At 40.3% G+C, this 19,197-nt stretch overlaps 1 protein-coding gene across 5 annotated transcripts in view; it reads left to right on the forward strand.

Moving 5' to 3' along the window:
- The first annotated feature begins 1,662 nt into the window (after nt 1-1,662).
- The window catches only part of RAPGEF6 (Rap guanine nucleotide exchange factor 6), a 138,754-nt gene continuing 121,219 nt past the window's right edge, over nt 1,663-19,197 (forward strand). For 2 of the 5 annotated variants that reach the window (XM_079968085.1, XM_079968089.1), the window contains exon 1: nt 1,663-3,662. In XM_079968085.1, the coding sequence (XP_079824211.1) occupies nt 3,594-3,662 (69 nt within the window). In that variant the 5' untranslated portion in view covers nt 1,663-3,593. The remainder of the gene's footprint in view (nt 3,663-19,197) is intronic. The other 3 variants (XM_079968086.1, XM_079968087.1, XM_079968088.1) reach the window with 3 other exon arrangements.

Raw genomic sequence — 19,197 nt, forward strand, 5'->3', positions numbered from 1 at the left:
TCAGCAGATGCTACATGGCATGTTTGACTTCTGAGGCGTGTTTGAAAACCGAAGCATTTACTTCCAGGTTTACAGTGTTCAAAAACTGAAATTTTTGTCAATGTTGATTTACAAAAACTGAGGTACCATTGTATTACAGAGGATGCTTACTTTTCAGTCTGTAAGAAATTATTCTGATATGGTGTTCCTTAATTCCAGAATAAGCAAGTAGCACTCGTATTTCTTTTTCTCAAGCAATCTTTCCCAAATGTCTTTTCTTTGCTTGGAACTACTTGTATAATGATACAACCTCTTAAAACTCAGGAACTGAACTAATGTTCCTCAGCCGTGCTAACAACCTATTTTTTAGGAGCCTGGTCAATCTATTACAGTACCAGACTTCAAAAATACACTCCACACTGGTGGGTTGGCCAGTGTGGGCTGCTGATCATGATGCTACCATGTTCCATACATGCAGGGCTCTTTTTCAGTCGGAACTCAGTCCCAGTATGTCTCCGGTGGGTGGGTGCCATTGCCGTTATAAGAGAACATAGACAGACTACAACGATAGTTTGACAACCAGATTTTGTCATTACTTTTAGCACCAATAGTTGCTCTGTAAATGCTTTCTGCTTCGCAAGAAAAATAAGCTTTGAAATATCCTTGCCTTCTTGCCTTGCTGGAGATGGGCAGGCAGGGTGGAGGCTGCGGCTGAGAGTAGTTTATGACAACAAACTTTCATTGTAGTCCACTGCTCATATTTTCACAACACTGTCGTACTATTGTTTGAACATTTCAGAGGTTGAGGAGTAAGTTTATCACTGTTCACATCTCCACATCCCAGCAATGCCATTGTTCCTATGCTACATTTTTGGGGTAGGGATGGTGCTGAAAAAAGGCTACTTACAATAACCCTGCAACGTGCCCCCACATTTTGATAATGGTTTGCAGCAACTCTGCCACACAGCCACTGTTAATAGCCCCATATTGCTGCTGTTGTTGGCATCCGTCTGTTTTGGGGGTGGGGTGGGGAATGGAGGAGTGTGCCTTCAGGAGTGGTTGGAGAGTTACAGTCAGTGATTTTTTTCTGGGGGGACACAGGGGTACGCATACCCCTAAACATTTCGTGAATCTTTGTACTTTTGTCCATTTATTTATTTTCTCCAATTTGAACTATACAATGGTGCTTTTCTTGAGTCAAAATAAGAGTATCCCTAATTTTTATTTTAGAAAAAAAGCACTGGTTACAGTGCTTACTGTGGCTGTAGAGACCAATTTGTCTCCAGGCACTGCAATAATATTTAAGGGATTCCCTTATTACAGACAAGAGGACTGAGGGAGCAAGGTAGTGGCTTAAAGCAACCCTGCAAGATAGCCTTAGGCAGGCATGGCTAAACTTGGCCTTCAGCTGTTTTGGGACTACAATTCCCATCATCCCTGACCACTGGTCCTGTTAGCTAGGGATGATGGGAGTTGTAGTCCCAAAACAGCTGGAGGGCCAAGTTTGCCACGCCTGCCTTAGGGGGTATCTCCATATTGTACTTTGAGGTGGGTGTTTTGTATTATGACGATATACATTTTTTTAAAAAATACAACAACAATAATAATGGTATTTCAAGTGCACTAAATTCAACTAACGGTGTTGCTATGAATGAGTTATCAACGCTCTGCAGCAAGAGTTATCTTGGTTAACTGTCACCGCCACCACTCCCTCAGTCAAAAGCAGCGGTCAACCAAGTGCAGGCGCGGCTGTGCTCCGCTCGCTTCCACGCAGACATATTACGAGGCTACCACATTCTAAATGGAACCGGAAACCACGGTGTGTGTGTGTAACGTCCCAACTCTATGGTGTTACTCTAGCCTTTCAGTTTCTATGATTCTCCATTCCACGAAGGAGAAATGGTTGTGGGCGGGGTCTAGATCATGCCCCGCCTTTCCCACCAGCCCATTCTGGAGTCGAAAGTCTTATACTCCTCCTCCTCCACCTCCTCCCTCCTCTAGTTGATACTCCGTGTAAGGCGCCCGCCTTCGCGGCTTCTGAAAAACTCCCTGGCTCGGGTGCGTTTTTTGTGGCGAGTGTGAGAAGGGATGCCTTTATCCCCAATTTTTATTTCGGCGAATGGCGGTGGGTTATCTCTCATTTTGTTTCTCTAGAAGGAGAAGCAGCGGAGGAAGTTTTGAGTCGCCGGTTGAACTTGTGCGCCTTATCCCCCGCCCGCGCAAAGGATGAGCAGTCCCTGAGAGGACGAGAACCGCGAAGCCAGCCCCGTCCCTGCGAGCGAACGAGTGAGCGAGAGGCAGCGGGCGGGCCGAAGAAAGTCCGGAGACTTTGGCCGGTAACTTCTAACCCAGCAAGTATCCCGCCCGCTCCCCAGCCGAAGGAGGAGGAGGAGGAGAAGGAGGGAAAGGACGAGCGGACTCCCTCCGCCTGGGGAGGATGAAGCAGCCGCCGCCTGCGCCGCGCGCCCGTCGGGCAGCCGCGGGAGAAGCCTGGAGGAGCCCCGGGCGGGCACCGCGCCGCTGAGGGGAGGAAGGGAGCGAACGGGGACCCAGCCCGGGACCCCCCGGCCGGACGACGTGCCTGCGCGCCCCACGGAGAGCGGTTTGTGTCGCCTCAACGGACACTTTCTCTCTCCCCCCCCCCCCCCCGTTGCCCCGCTGACACGGGAGTTCCTTGCTCCGCGTGACAGAATTTCACACACACACACGGGTCAGCCAGCCAGCGTCTCTCCTCCCCGCCCCACATCTTTTTCCCCTCTCTCTCTCACTCTCTCTCCCCCCCCCCCCATTTCACTCTCCGCCCCAAATTAGCAAGTCGCAGCGAAGCTTCCGTTTGTACGAGCGGAGTCCCAGCCACAACCTCCTTTCCCCTCCTCCCATTCCTTCTCCTAAAATTTCACCATCGGATTTAACACCCCCCCCATCCCCGCCCTCCATATTTCTGGAATCCGTTGGCTCGCCTTCCCCGCTCCGTCCCTCCCTCTTCCCCATGGCTGAGCCTCCCCTCTCCTCTCCCAACACCTGGATTCGGCCATCCCTCCCCCCCCCCACCCCACTGACCCTCTCGCCAGGTTTCCCGAGCCCTCCATGTGCTTAATCTGACCCTCCCCCCCCCCCTCCGGCGTCTCTCCCTTGGCGCGGATTCTGGAGGAGAATTTGGCCACCCGACTTCCAAACATTTTTTCCTTCCAGAAACCACAAACACTCCCCTCTTTCTCTTTTCCAAAACATTTTCCTCCTTTGAACCTTGTGGCGTTATGAGGTCTTTTCTTGGATCCCGCTCCCAGGATCCCTGCTGGAAGAGAAGAAGCGGTGTGGCTACTGTTTTCATTCCTTGATCGTGCTGTAAAAAGTTTCTAAACCTTGGAAGGAGATGAAACTCTGGATGTTTTCTTCCCTGTTGGACCTCTGTGGGGATGCGGAATATGTATTGGAGGTGCTGAGATCTTCGTGAAACCTTTCAGTTCCTCAGATTTCCCCGTTGTCTGGAATTACTTTAAAAAACCCACCACAACCTCTTCAGACCAATATTGTTGTAACAAGGGGGTTTGGCTGGACTTGGGGGGAAAAAAACCTTTTGTGAACTAAGACAACTGGATAACAAGAGTAATAGGATGACATCTCTTGTGGATCCCAGGATTAAACAAGCACTGCGGAAAAAGCCATCAGAAAGAACTCAAGAGGTATGTTATTCTGTAAACTTTTCACTTGGTATCTTTATGCCTAAATGTTGGAGCTGCTTCACATAAGCACTCTAGGCTACTTTTGCTTCCATCTAGGACTGCTCACGGACTTTGGGATTGTATCATCACATGTGACAAAGCACGCATGTTTGTTTTGCAGTGTGGGATACACTGGTAGAAATGCCTATTGGTTGTTCTTTCATGATTGTGACATAAGTATGGGTGAAATACATGTCTATATGTACATTCCTAAGAAGTGACAAACAACATATTTCTTCCACAGGAATACAGTTCATGTAGGAAATAGTTTTGTGTTAAATCATTCCTTATACATACAAATGCAGTGACACACTTTGGGTAATTTTGCAAGATTTGTAGAAAGGAGAGTTGAATACCCTCCTTTTCACTTTAAAGTCCTTCTGTAGCCTTTTGTGAACTTTAAAGAGTAACGGTGCTTAAGACCATAATCTCTTAGTCTCAGGAACACAGTAATTTAGGCTGCATGATGCTGATGTGTCTCAGTAAAAGTTGAATGATACCTATTTTTCAAATATAGTTCTTCAAGATTAAAATGGGTATCTAGACACCTAGTTTAAATTCCTTTTTGTATCCCCATATAAATTGTTCACAAAGCATGTGTGTAGAAATTAGCAAATCTAATGTGTAGTTGTACACATGTCTGCTCAGAAGTGTCCCATTGAGTTTAATGGGACTTATTCCTAGGGTAGTGGATATTGGGTTGTGGTGTAGTTATGCTTTAGCACTGATGTGGTAATTAAAACTCTTAACCTGTAACCAGTAATACTTGGGGTTTAATGTAAATTATGTAAGGCCATTGTTGTTAGGCTGTTGTATTTTATTCCCAGCCTGGGAATGTTTTTGTTAAAAGTTCTGAATGGAGTCTTTTGAATCATACTTGCTGTGATTATATGTGGTTGAGAGAGGGGGGCACTATGGGAAGATAACCATGCTACAGTTGGCTCTTTTTGAGACAGGGAAGCATCTGTTCTCTGTTGCTACTTCGGTTAGCAAAGAATCCTGGAACAAGAGCCTTCTAGAAAATGTGTTGAAATAGGACATAGAAAATAGTCGTTGCCAGTAATCTTAATCAGTCTCATGTGCATTTCTCACTATTTTGTCTTTCTATAATACTTTGACATTCAGATCTAAGAAACTAGGCTTCACATTACTTCATTTTATGTTTCCTGAACTGGCTTTTTTGGAGACCATACTTGGAAGAATCATTGATTGTAGGGTAGACTGGTTGTTGTTTTTTAAATTGTTCTGGTTTTTAATTTTGTCCTTATCCCTGGTTTGCCATCCTTCAGTTGTATCCACTTCCTGATAAATGCACTTGGATCCCAGTGGATATTTAACTAATTGATGGGAAATGCTTCTTTCCCAATTCAGTTGAAGGATAGTCAGGGTTAAGAAGAATAATCTTTAATTTCTATCCAGTATGAGGTTCTGAGCATGTTTCTTTACTGTTTCTTGTTACTTTTAAAGGGATGAGATGGAAATTGAGCTAACCACATTTGGATAGTAGCAACAGATGCAACTGGATTCTTATTAATCCAGTACTTCTGATGCTAGTGTTGTTTAGTTTCTTGCTGAAGATTTGAGCATTCAGCAGTCAAGTTACAGAGATTGCCATTCAATCCCTCCTTCTTTTTTTAAAAAAAGAAAGTTTATAACCAAAACAGAAAACCCAAAGGCTGTATCTGTCTAAAATGGTGTTAGCTAACTGAAGAGACCTGCTAGAAATAAAGAAGCTTGCACTGTTCCATAAAAGATAAGCAAAAGATGTTTGCAGATATCTGGGGGGTGAATATGAACCTTGGGGTCACTAACTACTGTACTTTTGGGTAGTTTGGGGGGGACACATGCATTGTTAAATCAAAACTTAGATCACTAAAACTCTGTATTTAAGTAAGTGGTAACTTGAAGCTAGAAACAGTTCAGGTACTTAAGTGCTAAAATGTAGTGGTGGTATAAAATGATAAATCTATATATTCTTCCGTTCAGGTCTGTGTTGGAATAATTAAAGTAATTCCAATGCAAAGTGATAACTTCACATATGTAAACTTGTTGGTGATAATCAAAATTCAGGCTTGACCATTTTTCAGTCATTTCTTCCTCCTTGCTGATTGACCTGAAAGGAATTTCAGGCTTGGTTTTATGTAGGTTGATAACAAGAACTGTTGTATTTGCTGCTTTTAGACAAATAAAACCAATGGTGTACTGCCAAATGTAGTCAAAAGATTTAATAAATAAAAGTTCCTTCAGCATCTTCTGTTCAAGTTTCCTTATTCAATATCTCCCTCAACTAGGCAATAAGCTACCACATACCTGTGGAAATGAAAATATGCTACATATATAGTAGTGACTCTTCTCTTATAGAGCTTTCCTTTTGTGAATATAGAAGTATACCAGTGGGATGAGTATCAAAATAGTAAATATCTAAATAGAGCCTAACATCTGACAGAGAGAAATACCGGTACTTGGTCTCTTATCTCTTCCAAAATGGTGCCATCCAGATGTTGTGGACTACAATTTGGTCCCAGCCAGTAGGCAGAGATGATGGGATTGTAGTCGAACAATCTCTGGAGGACACAATATTGACTCATGCTGGTTTAGGGGAGCAAGCCAGGATTGTAAACCATGACTTGAAGTTGGCTTGCTCTATTATTGTGTTATATATATGTGTGTGTGTAAATACAGCATGGTTTAGGTCAGGCATACCCAAACTTGGCCCTCCAGCTATTTGGGACTGCAATTCCCATCATCTCTGACCACTGATCCTGTTAGCTAGGGATGATGGGAGTTGTAGTCCCAAAACAGCTGGAGGGCCGAGTTTGGGGATGCCTGGTTTAGGGTGTTTATAGTTTCTCCAGGTTCAGTCATAATAATTAACTTTCTTAAAATAGAAGCAAAAGTTTTCTATTTCATATTGCAGCAGCAATTAAACAAGCTACCGGTACTTTGAAAAGAAAGTGGAAGCAAAATCTTCTGAACTCCTCCTAGTTGAATGGGAAGGGTCTGGGGAATGTGTGAGCCCAAAGCTCACTGCAACTCCTTCTAGCTTGTTTGTGTTGCACTTGGTTTAGTGTGATGTGGAAATGATTTAGTGTTGGATGAATGAGCTTCTGGCTCATGGATTATGGTATTTCCTTTTTTTTCTCTGTTATGACTGCAGTGATGCAATGGGCAGCTTTTACTTCCATTTTAAACTTCTTGCAGTTACTTGTTACATCTAAACCCCAACAAGCCATAGTTGGTCTTAACCATGGCTTATTCAACCAAGCTAACTTTAAACTGTGTCCTATGATTCTGGTTGTTTCTGTAAACCATAGTTAAATATTAGCCACAGATACAGCAATAAACCACAGTTAATTGAAGACTGCAGCTACACTGAGGGAAGAGAAGGAAAACATACGTATTTAATGTTATGCAAAGGCCCATAAGCTTTTATTATATGGGCTACAAATGAGTGGCTTAGATCCAAATAAACACATAGGCAGTTTTCTACTCCTAAGAAGGTTTGGGCTTGTGTTTCTCAAATAGAAAACCTCATGGAAAACCTCTTTTGAAACTGATGAAAAAAGGAAATGGGAGTCTGCCATTCAAATAAAAAAAGGAAGATTCTTTGGGGTGTGCTCAGTTCCTTAGTTTGAAGTTTGGTCTTTGAATCTTGGCCAGTACACAGACCTTAGGGCTATCATGCAAAATGGAAGCAAATCATTTCTTTCTTTTCTTTAGAAAATAAGCATTCTTACAGTAAGCATTCTTAGCAATAAAATTGGATATTTAGTTAAAACTATGACCTCTTTGATGATATATTGTAATTCTGTGTATAGTTTGCCTGGAGTAAGAGAACTGAATTGGTAGTGCATGCTTCTGAGGTCAAACTAACATTAATATTTGAAAGATGGTTAGTTGGCTTTCAACATGTTCAAATATATAAAAGGATGTCACATAGAGGAGGGAGAAAGGTTGTTTTCTGCTGCTCCAGAGAAGCAGACACGGAGCAATGGTTCCAAACTACAAGAAAAAAGATTCCACCTAAGCATTAGGAAGAACTTCCTGACAGTAAGAGCTGTTCGACAGTGGAATTTGCTGTCAAGGAGTGTGGTGGAGTCTCCTTCTTTGGAGGTCTTTAAGCAGAGGCTTGACAACCATATGTCAGGAGTGCTCTGATGGTGTTTCCTGCTTGGCAGGGGGTTGGACTTGATGGCCCTTGTGGTCTCTTCCAACTCTATGATTCTATGATCAGTTACATTTAACAAGATGGGTATGGCACTGCGCTTTGACATGTAACAAGCCTTTCTCCCAACTTTGAAGCTGTAAAGGTGGGTAAGGATTGTCTTGACAGCTTTGTTGTGATCTGTGTCCCTTCACCAGCTCTGAGGTTGGGTGGAAGAGTGTGTTGATTTGGCAGCTATTTGGTCACTGGCCTGGCCCAGCACGGCTCTTCTCATGTTTTTCTTATGATTGGAGTTGTAGTCCAGCAACTTTGGGAGGACACTATGTGAGCTACCTCTGCCCTTCAGCATTATGTGGTTGATAGGTGGGAAACTGGCACATTAAAAAACAAACAAGCCAGATAAATAGGTAGATACCTTGGCAAGTTTTACCACTGTTTTAACTTCAAATAATAACAGATTGTGTAATAATAGGAATAATATCTGTGACATTTCAGTTATCCCTTTTGTAATTATGTAGTTAGGAATTTTATTTGTAATAACTATCATAAAATCTATTGGGTAAATTAAACACATTCATGCATAGGTCTCTACCCAAATTAAGGTGATAATTATCAGTGATAGATGCATTACTAGTAGCAGCACTGCTGTTGGTATAAGTTAACCTTGTTTTAACCTATTAAAATAGAAACTATTATGATTGTTTAGTCTACTTTAGGGTTTAATGTGTGATACTAAAATTCATCTAGGTGTTACATATTATTATGTTTTCTTCTTCAGGAGTAAGTTCTTGTTTTTCTGGTAGAGTTCCAATTCTTAACTGTGCAATATGCAAAACATATATGCTAACATGTTGGCTCATGTTTAAAGAGATGGAAAACTTCATGAATGTGTGTGAAATTACTGCAAGAGTGATATTTATCTTTAAAATATCATTGGAGCATTTTTGGGGGGATGGGGGTAATAGTAGATAAGTTCTTAAACTAATGAAGGCCTATATGTCCCTATACTGAAGTGCTTTGAAGTGCCTACCTTGTAATCTCAGCAAATTTTTGGGCTACTTAAGACAATGTTTTATTGTTTGAGGCCAATTTTGTAGAAAATCTTTTGAAATATTTTTATTCATAAAGTACACTGGCAGCATGGAAAGCAGGGCCTGAAATTACTTGCAACTTCGCTGTATTTCACTAAAATATGAAAACAGGTCTAATGGCAGGTAACATTGGGGCTATTTTTGGCTCAGTTTTTTTCAAATAATACACAGTTTAATATAATGATTGATAACATATTTTTTACAATACAAATATATTAACAGTATTCAAAATGCTGCAGGAGATTTATTTATTCTGTGAGGGCAGAGGATCAGGTTATGATCCTCTACACGCTTACCCTGGAGTTAGTCCTATTAAACTTAATATGGCTTATATCTGTGGATGAATAGACTTGTGCTGTAAGAGACATGGACAGCAATCCTAACTATGCTTATTAGGGAGTGAGTTCTGTATACCTCAGAGTAAATATGGCTAGTATTGCACTGTTAGATTCCCCTGTCTGCAGGGTACACCAAATGTAGATGTAGAGGAGAGGCTCCTTCATCACTGTTGGCATTGATAATGCTGATCATATAATACTAACTGTGAGGAAGAACTAGAATCTAGACCCCCTCCGTACACACAATCTGCATTTTACACTTTTTCATTAATTTGTATTACAGTAGAGTGCCTTCTACCCTTGTTGACAAGATATGTGCTACTACTTGAGCATGGTGAAGTTGTAAAAGTAGTACTTAATTTGGCACTGGGACTGATTAAATGAAAATTAACAAAAAATGCATGCACATTTACAATTAACTCTGGTGTATTATGACTAATGTTTATTAAGAAGGTGTCCAGAAAAAAATAGAATGTTAAGAAGTATTTATTGATCATCCTTATTTTCCTTCGCAACAGAAAAGCATCAGTGGGTATTCGCTTCTTCAATTTTGTAGTGATGAGTTCCGAGGTTTGGATTTTCTGATACAGAACTCTGGAAAAGTAATGGGATGCATTTCTCTTTATTTACAACAAACCAAATTGAAAACAAACACGGGGCTGTATTCAGCTAAACAGTTGTGCCAGCAGGAGCCAGTGCAACAAATCCTGCTAGTGCAATGAGGCTTCCTCCTGTGTGTTCCCCACACTTCCCAATTCAGATCTGAGGGGTCGGGACAACCCCCCCAAATAACACGCAGGGGGAGGAGAGGGGAGATGGAGAGGACTATCCGAATAGTGCAACACTGAATTCTTCCCACTGTTTGCTACTTTCTTCTAAAAATATGTAATTTTATTTTACTATTTCAAATAATACTGTATACAGTAGATGATAATGGGGAACATAAATACATGTCAGCTAGGCTTTCTCTTTTGGTTGCACACTGTCTTTGAAATTACTTTTCTGTTGCAAAAAAGCAGAGTTACAGCTTTTCTGATTTTTTGGAAATTATTTTGTCACATCCTGTTAAAATACCTTTTTGGTGGATTATTGCATGGTTCTTTCTTTTGAAGGACTAATCCCTCTTTCTGCCATTATTTAAAATCATGGAAGACTACTAACAAAGTTGCTCTGGTTGCAACTGTTGTTTTCTGTTTATGCCATTATTATGAATTCTCCTTTAATATACAAAGTGTACCACGCACCCAGATTCCCTAGTGATGAACACTGTAAAAAAGGCTGTAATAAAATTCTTGCTGACAGCATAACAAAAGGCCTGTTGTGCTGTTGCACAGCTGAGCCAAACAGAGGAAAACATCTGCTTCTTGTTTCCAGAAATAACTTGTATTTTGAAGTAGAGGTTTTTTTTTCATGGGTCCAATAATTTCCATGCTTAAATCTTTTAGGTGCACTAAAGAGTTAGTCTTAGCTAATTGTTTCCCTCCATGACCTATATTAATTAAGCAACTTTTATAATTTACTTTTAAAATAAATCATCTGTTATTTCCAAAAAAACCTATCTCCCCAAATAGTTTTGAGCATTTACAAATGTGTGGTTAAAAATCAACGTGAAAATGTGTTCAGTTGAATTTTGGCTTCCTTTAATATAAAAGTTTTTTTCTTCTCAATTGTGAGGTAGGGATGATGGTATATTTTATCACTTGCATCCTGTTTTGTTTGTGACAAATCCTGTGTTAGGGCTTCCCGTTCTAGAGGTCATAAAAGTCAGCTGGCAAATTTGAGCCAGTGAGTCAGGATGTCCTGAATTATAGGGCACATCCCTTGGAAGACTTTCCTTTGCATAACTGTATGACGGATGTTTTGGGTTCTATATGTATTTGTACATTTCAGTAGCTATCGTGAACCTATTTTCTATATGGAATATATGCTTATAATGGAGCTTTGCTATCCTTCATCCCATATGTCATGAAAAAGAAAGCTTTAAAATTAAAGATGCTTTAATGATTACACTTCCCTGTGTTATGAAGTTAATAGTCTTGATGGAGCTATTTGAGCGGGAAGGTAAATGGCGTTTCCGTGTGCGGCTCTGGCTCTGGCTCTGGCCAGAGCAGCGATGTCACGCTGGCCACGTGACCCGGAAGTGTCTCCGGACAGTGCTGGCCCCTGGCCTCTTAAGTGAGATGGGCGCACAACCCCAGAGTCTGTCAAGACTGGCCCGTACGGGCAGGGGTACCTTTACCTTTTTTACATAGTTAAAGCAATCTTTAGGATGCATCATTGCTCAGTAGGTCAGCCAATGACTAATGGGGAGTGAGGTGTTGACCAGTTATAGCATAGCTTAGTGACAAACATTGTCATCGTATTATGAAAATAAGTGATTGTTAAAGTAAGAGAAGCTTTGCTTCTGCCTATAATACTGTATATTGAATAACTGACTCAAAGGCACTGTATACTTCCCAGAGAAACAGGGACTTCATAACAAGTAGAACTGATTCTCACCCCACCCTGTACTGAAATAATTAGACTGTGGGCTGGTAGTTGTCTATAAGCACATAGTTTTGTGCTTAGTGTGGTGGGAACTGTCAGATGGTCCACTTCTGAAATTCTCAGCTTTTGGTTTAAAAGAAATATAACTTTGGTTTTGAAAGCACATTTTAGTCCTCATTATTGTTTTCAATTGTGTCTCCAATTGGGTAGTATTTACATAAGGGTTTGGTATTCAAGGCTGAAATTTGTTGACTTCCATTTATCCCTTCATTTGTGAAGAGTGCCCTGCTACATTATTGTAATAAATAAAAGCCATCATGTATAGATTTTTGGTCACTCTCTCTTTTGTGGGCAAAACAAAAAAAAATTCCTTCCAGTAGCACCTTAAAGACCAACTAAGTTAGTTCTTGGTATGAGCTTTCGTGTGCATGCACACTTCTTCAGATACGCTGAAACAGAAGTTTCCAGACCCTTCTATATAGTGAGAAGGTGGGGAGGGGTATTACTCAGAAGGGTGGTGGGAATGGGTGATTGGCAGATAGCTGTGATGAGCCTGTTGACGACTCTTAACGACTGCAATAGGTCTTACAGGAAAAAGCAAGGGGTGAGAAGGTGAAAAATGGCTTTGTCATGTATAATGAGATAAGAATCCAATGTCTTTGTTCAGACCAGGACTCTCCATGGTTTTAAGTTTGGTGATAAGTTGCAATTCAGCAGCTTCTCTTTCCAGTCTATTTCTGAAATTCCTTTGTAGTAAAACAGCTACTTTGAGATCTTGTATAGAATGTCCTGGGAGATTGAAGTGTTCTCCTACTGGTTTCTCTGTCTTGTGATTCCTGATGTCTGATTTATGTCCGTTTATTCTTTGGCGTAAGGTCTGGCCTGTTTGTCCAATATAGAGAGCTGAAGGACACTGTTGGCATTTGATGGCATACACAATGTTAGACGATGAGCAATTAAATAGTCCCGAGATGGTATGTGTGATGTTGTTGGGGCCAGTAATGGTGTTGTCCGGGTGTATGTGGCAGCAAAGTTGGCATCTGGGTTTATTGCAGGCTCTGGTGCCAGTGTCCGTGTTAGGTCTGGTTGTAGTATTATTGTGGGTTAGGAGTTGTTTAAGATTGGGTGGCTGTCTGTAGGCAATGAAAGGTCTTCCTCCCAGAGCTTGAGAAAGAGAACTGTCATTGTCCAGGAGAGGTTGTAGATCTCTGATGATGCGTTGTACTGTTTTAACTTGGGAGCTGTATGTGATGACTAGAGGTGTTCTGTTATTTTCTTTTTGGGGTCTGTCTTGCAGCAAGTTCTCTCTGGGTATCAGTCTGGCTCTGTTGATCTGTTGTCTAACTTCATCTGCTGGGTATTTTAGTTCTAAAAAGGTTTGCTGTAGATCTCTTAGGTGAGAGTCTCTGTCTGTAGAATTGGAACAGATGCGGCTGTAACGTAGTGCCTGGCTATATACATATATGCATGCACATGAAAGCTCATATCAAGAACTAACTTAGTTGGTCTTTAAGGTGCTACTGGAAGGAATTTTTTTTGTTTTGACTATGGCAGACCAACACGGCTACCTATCTGTAACTGGAACTTTTGTGGGCAGATAGCTTTGAGTATACTATGTGTATGCTCACCCATGCCAACTGAGGGTGAGTTCTTAGGATCAGAAGGAGGGGTTTCCTGGTGGCTCATTTTCTGCACATCACAGCATAGGACTGGACTTAGGCCTCCTTCTGACATTACCTTTGTGAGAGAACAGCAAAAGCTCTTTCAATCCAAAAGTAATTAGCAGGGTTTTCTTAGCAGTGGCAGTGGTACTGTAGAACATTTACCCAAGCTGGTAGGCTTTTATTCTGATAGCCCTGTGGGGATTGACAGTGTAATATGATTTTAGTTTTGTGATTGATTTTTTAAAAAATAATTTGGAATTCTAACGTTTACGATTTTACATTTATTTATTTTTACTAACTGTACTTGAATGAGCGCTTATTATCCACATCTGTAGGAAAGTGAGATACAGATTAAATGTAGAAGATGTTGAACACTGCACTTGCCTTCTTACAGCACAGTTAAAAAAATACTTTAATTCCATATTTCTTAATATCCCACTGTCTTTTTTCTCAGGCAATTTATTAAATTAGGTATCTCTTGCTATGAGGCTGATGGGTAGGGTAGGTTTGTAGTTCAGAGTCTTTAACTGGAAAAAGTAACTTGTGTTCCAGTCAAAACCTGATTAGTAGGAATTGAGTATCTTTAGAGAAGCTTTTAGAATTATCCGTCAGGATTTTTTTTAAGGATGTAAGGGATGAAAATAAAATCATTACTCTTTTATGGAACGTTTTGTGAATCTGTGCTATAAACAAAATAGCTGTTTTCAAATATCTGTTGGTGAAGGTTAGGTGGTTTTTAATAAACAATATTCCACTTTTATATGTAGGGAACACAACACAGTACTACAACTGATAATTGGAGCTGGGCTCATTTTACGTATACATCCTTGTACCTAAAAACTAGTCACTTTTTGCAAGAACCTGCTTGTTAGGCTGGTTAGACTCATCAGCACTTCTGAAAAAGTCATGAGAGAGTTCTTATTACAGTGAAACAGCATTACCAGTTTAGAAAAAGAAATAATAGATTTTGGTGGTCTGTAGAAAATCACATATAAACTGGGATAGAATTTAGTCCTTTTATGAGGGAATCTGGATTTATTAACACTATGCCAGTTCTGTGCTAACCAGCTGCCTAAATCTAAGGTGGTACTGGGGAAGCTGTTTTGTCCTTCTTAAAGTGAAAGTAGTAGTAGGCTGTTGAGAATGAAAATAGTTTAGGGCATCGGTAGGCAAACTAAGGCATCTCTGGGTTATTTGTGGGGCATAGGAATTCGTTCATTTTTTTTCTTCAAAAAATAGTCCGGCCCCCCACAAGGTTTGAGGGACAGTGGACCGGCCCCCTGCTGAAAAAGTTTGGTGAACCCTGGTTTAGGGTTTAATTCTATGGAACAGACTGGATTAAGACCAGAATCTCAGCCAGAAAGTATACATGTGCCTCTCATCATAGGTTTCAGTTTAAAATTCTCTGGATAGGGTTCTGAACAAAATGCTTTCTTCCAATTAAGGTGATCAATTTAAAGCACTAAATCTGCTTAAGACATGCAAAATACTTGGAACTTCTGTAGTACATAACACATAATTAGTAAACGATTTAGCTTGTTTCAGACCTTTTCGGAAATCAAACAGGCTGTATGAAAAAACTGCCACCAGTGCCCCACTTTAAACATTTGTTGCCAAGTGGTTCTTCTGTTTGTTCTCAATGTTTGCATTGTAAAAATATTGGTTTTTATTGTTGTTGCTATGGTTTGGTTAGATACCATAATTTTTGGTCCAAAGGTCCCAAAGAGATTCAGACCTCTTGTAGATTGCCATGTCAACATGACAAACTACACACACGTTACAAAAGTCATGAAGAAAATGTCACATTTGGTAATGGCCCGAACTCATATTGGGAAATTGGAGGCATTATGTTATGCCAAATTGATTAAAACAGAATTGGTAATAGGATGGATGGGCGAGGCCCACCAAGAGGTATTACTGTGACAACCAGTGAGACTGCTTACTCTTCAGTGGCACCCTGCCTATGGAACACCCCCCCCCCCCCGAGATATATGAATGACATTGACTCAGAGTTTGGCATCAGTTGAAAACTTTCTTAGTCCAGCAGGCTTTTATTGTGACTTAATCACAGTAGTGTTTTTTTAATAAAAACATTACTGATGTGGCTTTTACCTGCATCCTGCATCCTGACTCCAAAAGATGGATGCAACTGCAGTAGATAAGGCCTAGTGCAATCCCAAGCTTATTGCTTAAAGGAAGCAAGTTTTCAGCATGTCTTTAGGTTTCTATTTCTTGTTATCAACTACTGGGTTTTTTAAAAGCAAAATTAAAGCAGAATTTTGTGCCTGTTTTATATTCCTTAATAAATTGCTTGTCTAAATCTGATTTCTAAGTGAAAAACATTTTGCAGGTTTCTCTGGATGACTTTAATCATGTAATCAAGGAATATTAAATATTTTGTACAACCAAGGGGCTTACTAGGAGCCCTTTGCAACTATGCAGAACATGTGGTAGTACAAGAAGAGCAGTTTGCTTTCTTAGAGTAGTTATGACCAGGGTCCTGAAGTGCTGAAGTAAACTTATTTTCATAGCCTTCAATGTGGTTACTACATTTCCAGCAAAAAAATATATTAAGAACTATTTTTAGAAGTGGGCCTCAGCAGGAAGTAAAGGAAATCAGATAGGTTCCAGCCTCTGCAAATTAAGCAAAGGGGAAGTAAACACTTAAAAACATTATATTCTTTCTGATTTTCCATACAGTCCTAAAATATTTTTTGCCTCTAAATCGTGTTGAATTGTTTTGGAACGTACATGCTCTTTTATCTAGTTGAAATGATACGTCAGCATCATTTAGATTGCTAATAGATTAGAGCCACACACCCCACCTTCTATAACCAGAAATTCCCTCTTCCTCCACCTGAGGACTGTAGCGCTGGCATCCTCTCAGTCTTGCTGATGCCAGTGTGCTAGTAAACATTGGAAACAGATGTCCTTCCACGTTTAACACCTGCAAATGGTCTTGGCAAGCAGCCTCTCCCTTCAATTCCTCTTCCTCTGGTTTACCTTTAGTTGAAGGTTCCCCACAGCTGCCTGGCTTGAGTGGAAGTTACCTCCAAAATGGGTTGAATGCCCTTTTGGAATCTTGTTTCCTTTCATTGTTTGCAGCCTAAGGGTATTTTGATAAAGGTTCCTTTTGGATATAACCTGGGTATATAGCATCTTCAAATTTTCTGAAGGACAGACTGGGTAAGTTATGTCCGTTTTCGAGAATCACACTAGTTCTTCTGAGCCCAAAGGTCTATAATGACCAGGGACAATCAAAGCAGGGTCTTTAAGCCATATCAACCCTCCCAAGGCTTTTATTCTCGAAAAACCTTATCCTGGGCTCCTGTTCTTAAAAAATTATGCTAGGTAAATTCCCACACAGCACCATAGGCTGAAGGCCATGGACAAAACCTAGGGCTAGATATGCCCTATATTTTACACCTGGTATATAGTAGCAACAGCATGTAATTATACTGTACAGTATCTGTAAAACCTGCTAGTGGGAGATGCCAAAGGCTATACAGTACCGTGTTTCTGTAGGCATGTTTAGGATTAAATACTGTAATATCTTAACAATTACTATTTTACAGTATATTTAAATGTTCAGTAGTTTGCTGAGAAGTTTTCTGTCATTAAGTTATAGCTAAGACTCAAATCATCCTGTCAGAATAAGGGCTGCAATTAGTGAAAAGAGAGAGAATCTTCTCTTTGTGACGATTCAGATGCAGTATCAAATCATGGTGTGCAGTGTACGTGAACAAGTAGTGAGAAACATCTGATCTTTCCCTCTACCCTCCATTCCATATGATCTCGGTTGAGAAAAGACAACATTTTGTCATTTTGTCAAACCATGGTTTGCATACAACTGGAACAATTGCAAATGATAGAAGTAAATACTCAAAGGACTGCTTGGCGTTCTTCAGGAAGAAGCTGGGCAGTCAGTTTTTGTGGATATGCTAGCTCTGGATTTCCTGCATTGGAAGTGTCATTGCTTCCTCAGTCTTCATGCTTCTGTGTAAGGGGATGAATTGTGGATGAAATAAATGAGGAAGCATTTTAGCCTGAGGTTCCTCACTAGTGATATGAAGAATGTTCTCTGCATATATGTTTATGTATAATATGTGTGAATGCATTTTTATTGTATACTATAATGTGCTTTCGTATGTTAAAGCTAGTCATAGAAGTTGGCACTTACATATAGCTGAGATCCAAATGTGGAGATGCTCAGCAATTTGGAGGCTTTTGATTAATATTTATGTAAGAATCCCTGTGTTGAATTTGTGTATAGTGAATTAACTAATTTATTCATTTTACCTTTTTGACTTTTCCCCTTCCCCCTGATCTCTTGGCTCAGGCAAAGTTCAGCATCCCTCATTAGTACACAAGAAAGATGAGCTTAACAAGCTCCAATGTGGAGCCTTAATTCTTTTAAAAGGTTCAGCAGACCATATTTGATTTCAGAGTGGGATATCTCATAACCCTTACAGAGCAATATAGAAGATTTGTCACCTTTGAAACTGAAAACACAGCACATAACTGGGTAAGGTGGAAGGAGCTGTTGGAGCTTATCTTTAAGAATGGGATGCATTATTACTATTAATAAAGTGTTATCAATGTTCATGATAAAAGTTTATCAATGTATCTGGCAAAAAATCAGGAATATAGGCAGGGCATGGAATCTAGTGGCAAGTGTGCCTCCTGTAATAAATTGAAGCTGAATCCCAAGAAGATGGAAGTTCTGTGGGTTGGTGGTTCTCGGGTGTGAGAATTAAGCAGATGCCGTGTTGTGGATGGGGTTATACTTCCATTGAAAGAGAAGGTTCCTAAAATATATTATTGCAGAGGAAAACATCCCAGGCAATAAACTAGGAAGTACAGAATCCTCCTGCGATAAATCTCAAAAGAAATAAAGGAAAAACTGAATCTGCAGGACTGTGTAATACTATAAAGACTTCTAGTTATCTAGAACAGTGTTTCCCAACCTTTGGTCTCTAGCTGTTTTCGGACTACATTTCCCACCATCCCTGACCACTGGTACTGCAAGCTAGGGATGATGGGAGTTGTAGTCCAAAAGCAGCTGGAGACCTAAGGTTGGGAAACACTGATCTAGAACCTATGAGATATCTCAAGATCTAATAGAAATGCTTGCTGCTAACTGTCAAAAATGTGGATATGATGCAACAAAGAGATAAGGATGCAGTTGAGAATTTTGCCACACAGACTGTACTAAAATATTCTGGAGGCTTGCAGATGTACACCATAGCATGCAAAGGGAGAGCTGTGTCAGACGCCAGCAGTAGGAAAAATATGCATGAATTGCCACAAAGTAAATCAATTTTCATGAGCTTGCTGTCTAAATTGACAAAGGAGCAGAGGAAGTACAGTGAACATATTCAAGACAACAACAACAAAAAAGATTTCACAATAATGATACAAGAATGTTCTCAGCCTTCAATTCATGGGAAAGAATGGGGGCCTGTGTTACATAGGGACTTAAGGAAACACCAATAAAATTCATGATTGACATTAAAGCACAACTGCATCCATGAGAGAGAATACAGGAGTTACAGCTTAGGGCACAAACTGATATGTGAATCTACAAAAACTAGTACAGTGGAATGAAAGTGGGGGTGGGGATATCACCCTTTTTGGAGTGCAGTGTTTAGTGCTGATAACAATGAAAAATGGCAAAATCCAGTTTTTAACATGGTAAAGTTCCAACAGTTACTAAACCTAATAATAACCACAATGACTGTACAATCTACA

Source organism: Podarcis cretensis (assembly GCF_951804945.1).
Source record: "Podarcis cretensis genome assembly, chromosome: 2".
Taxonomy (NCBI): Eukaryota; Metazoa; Chordata; class Lepidosauria; order Squamata; family Lacertidae; genus Podarcis; species Podarcis cretensis.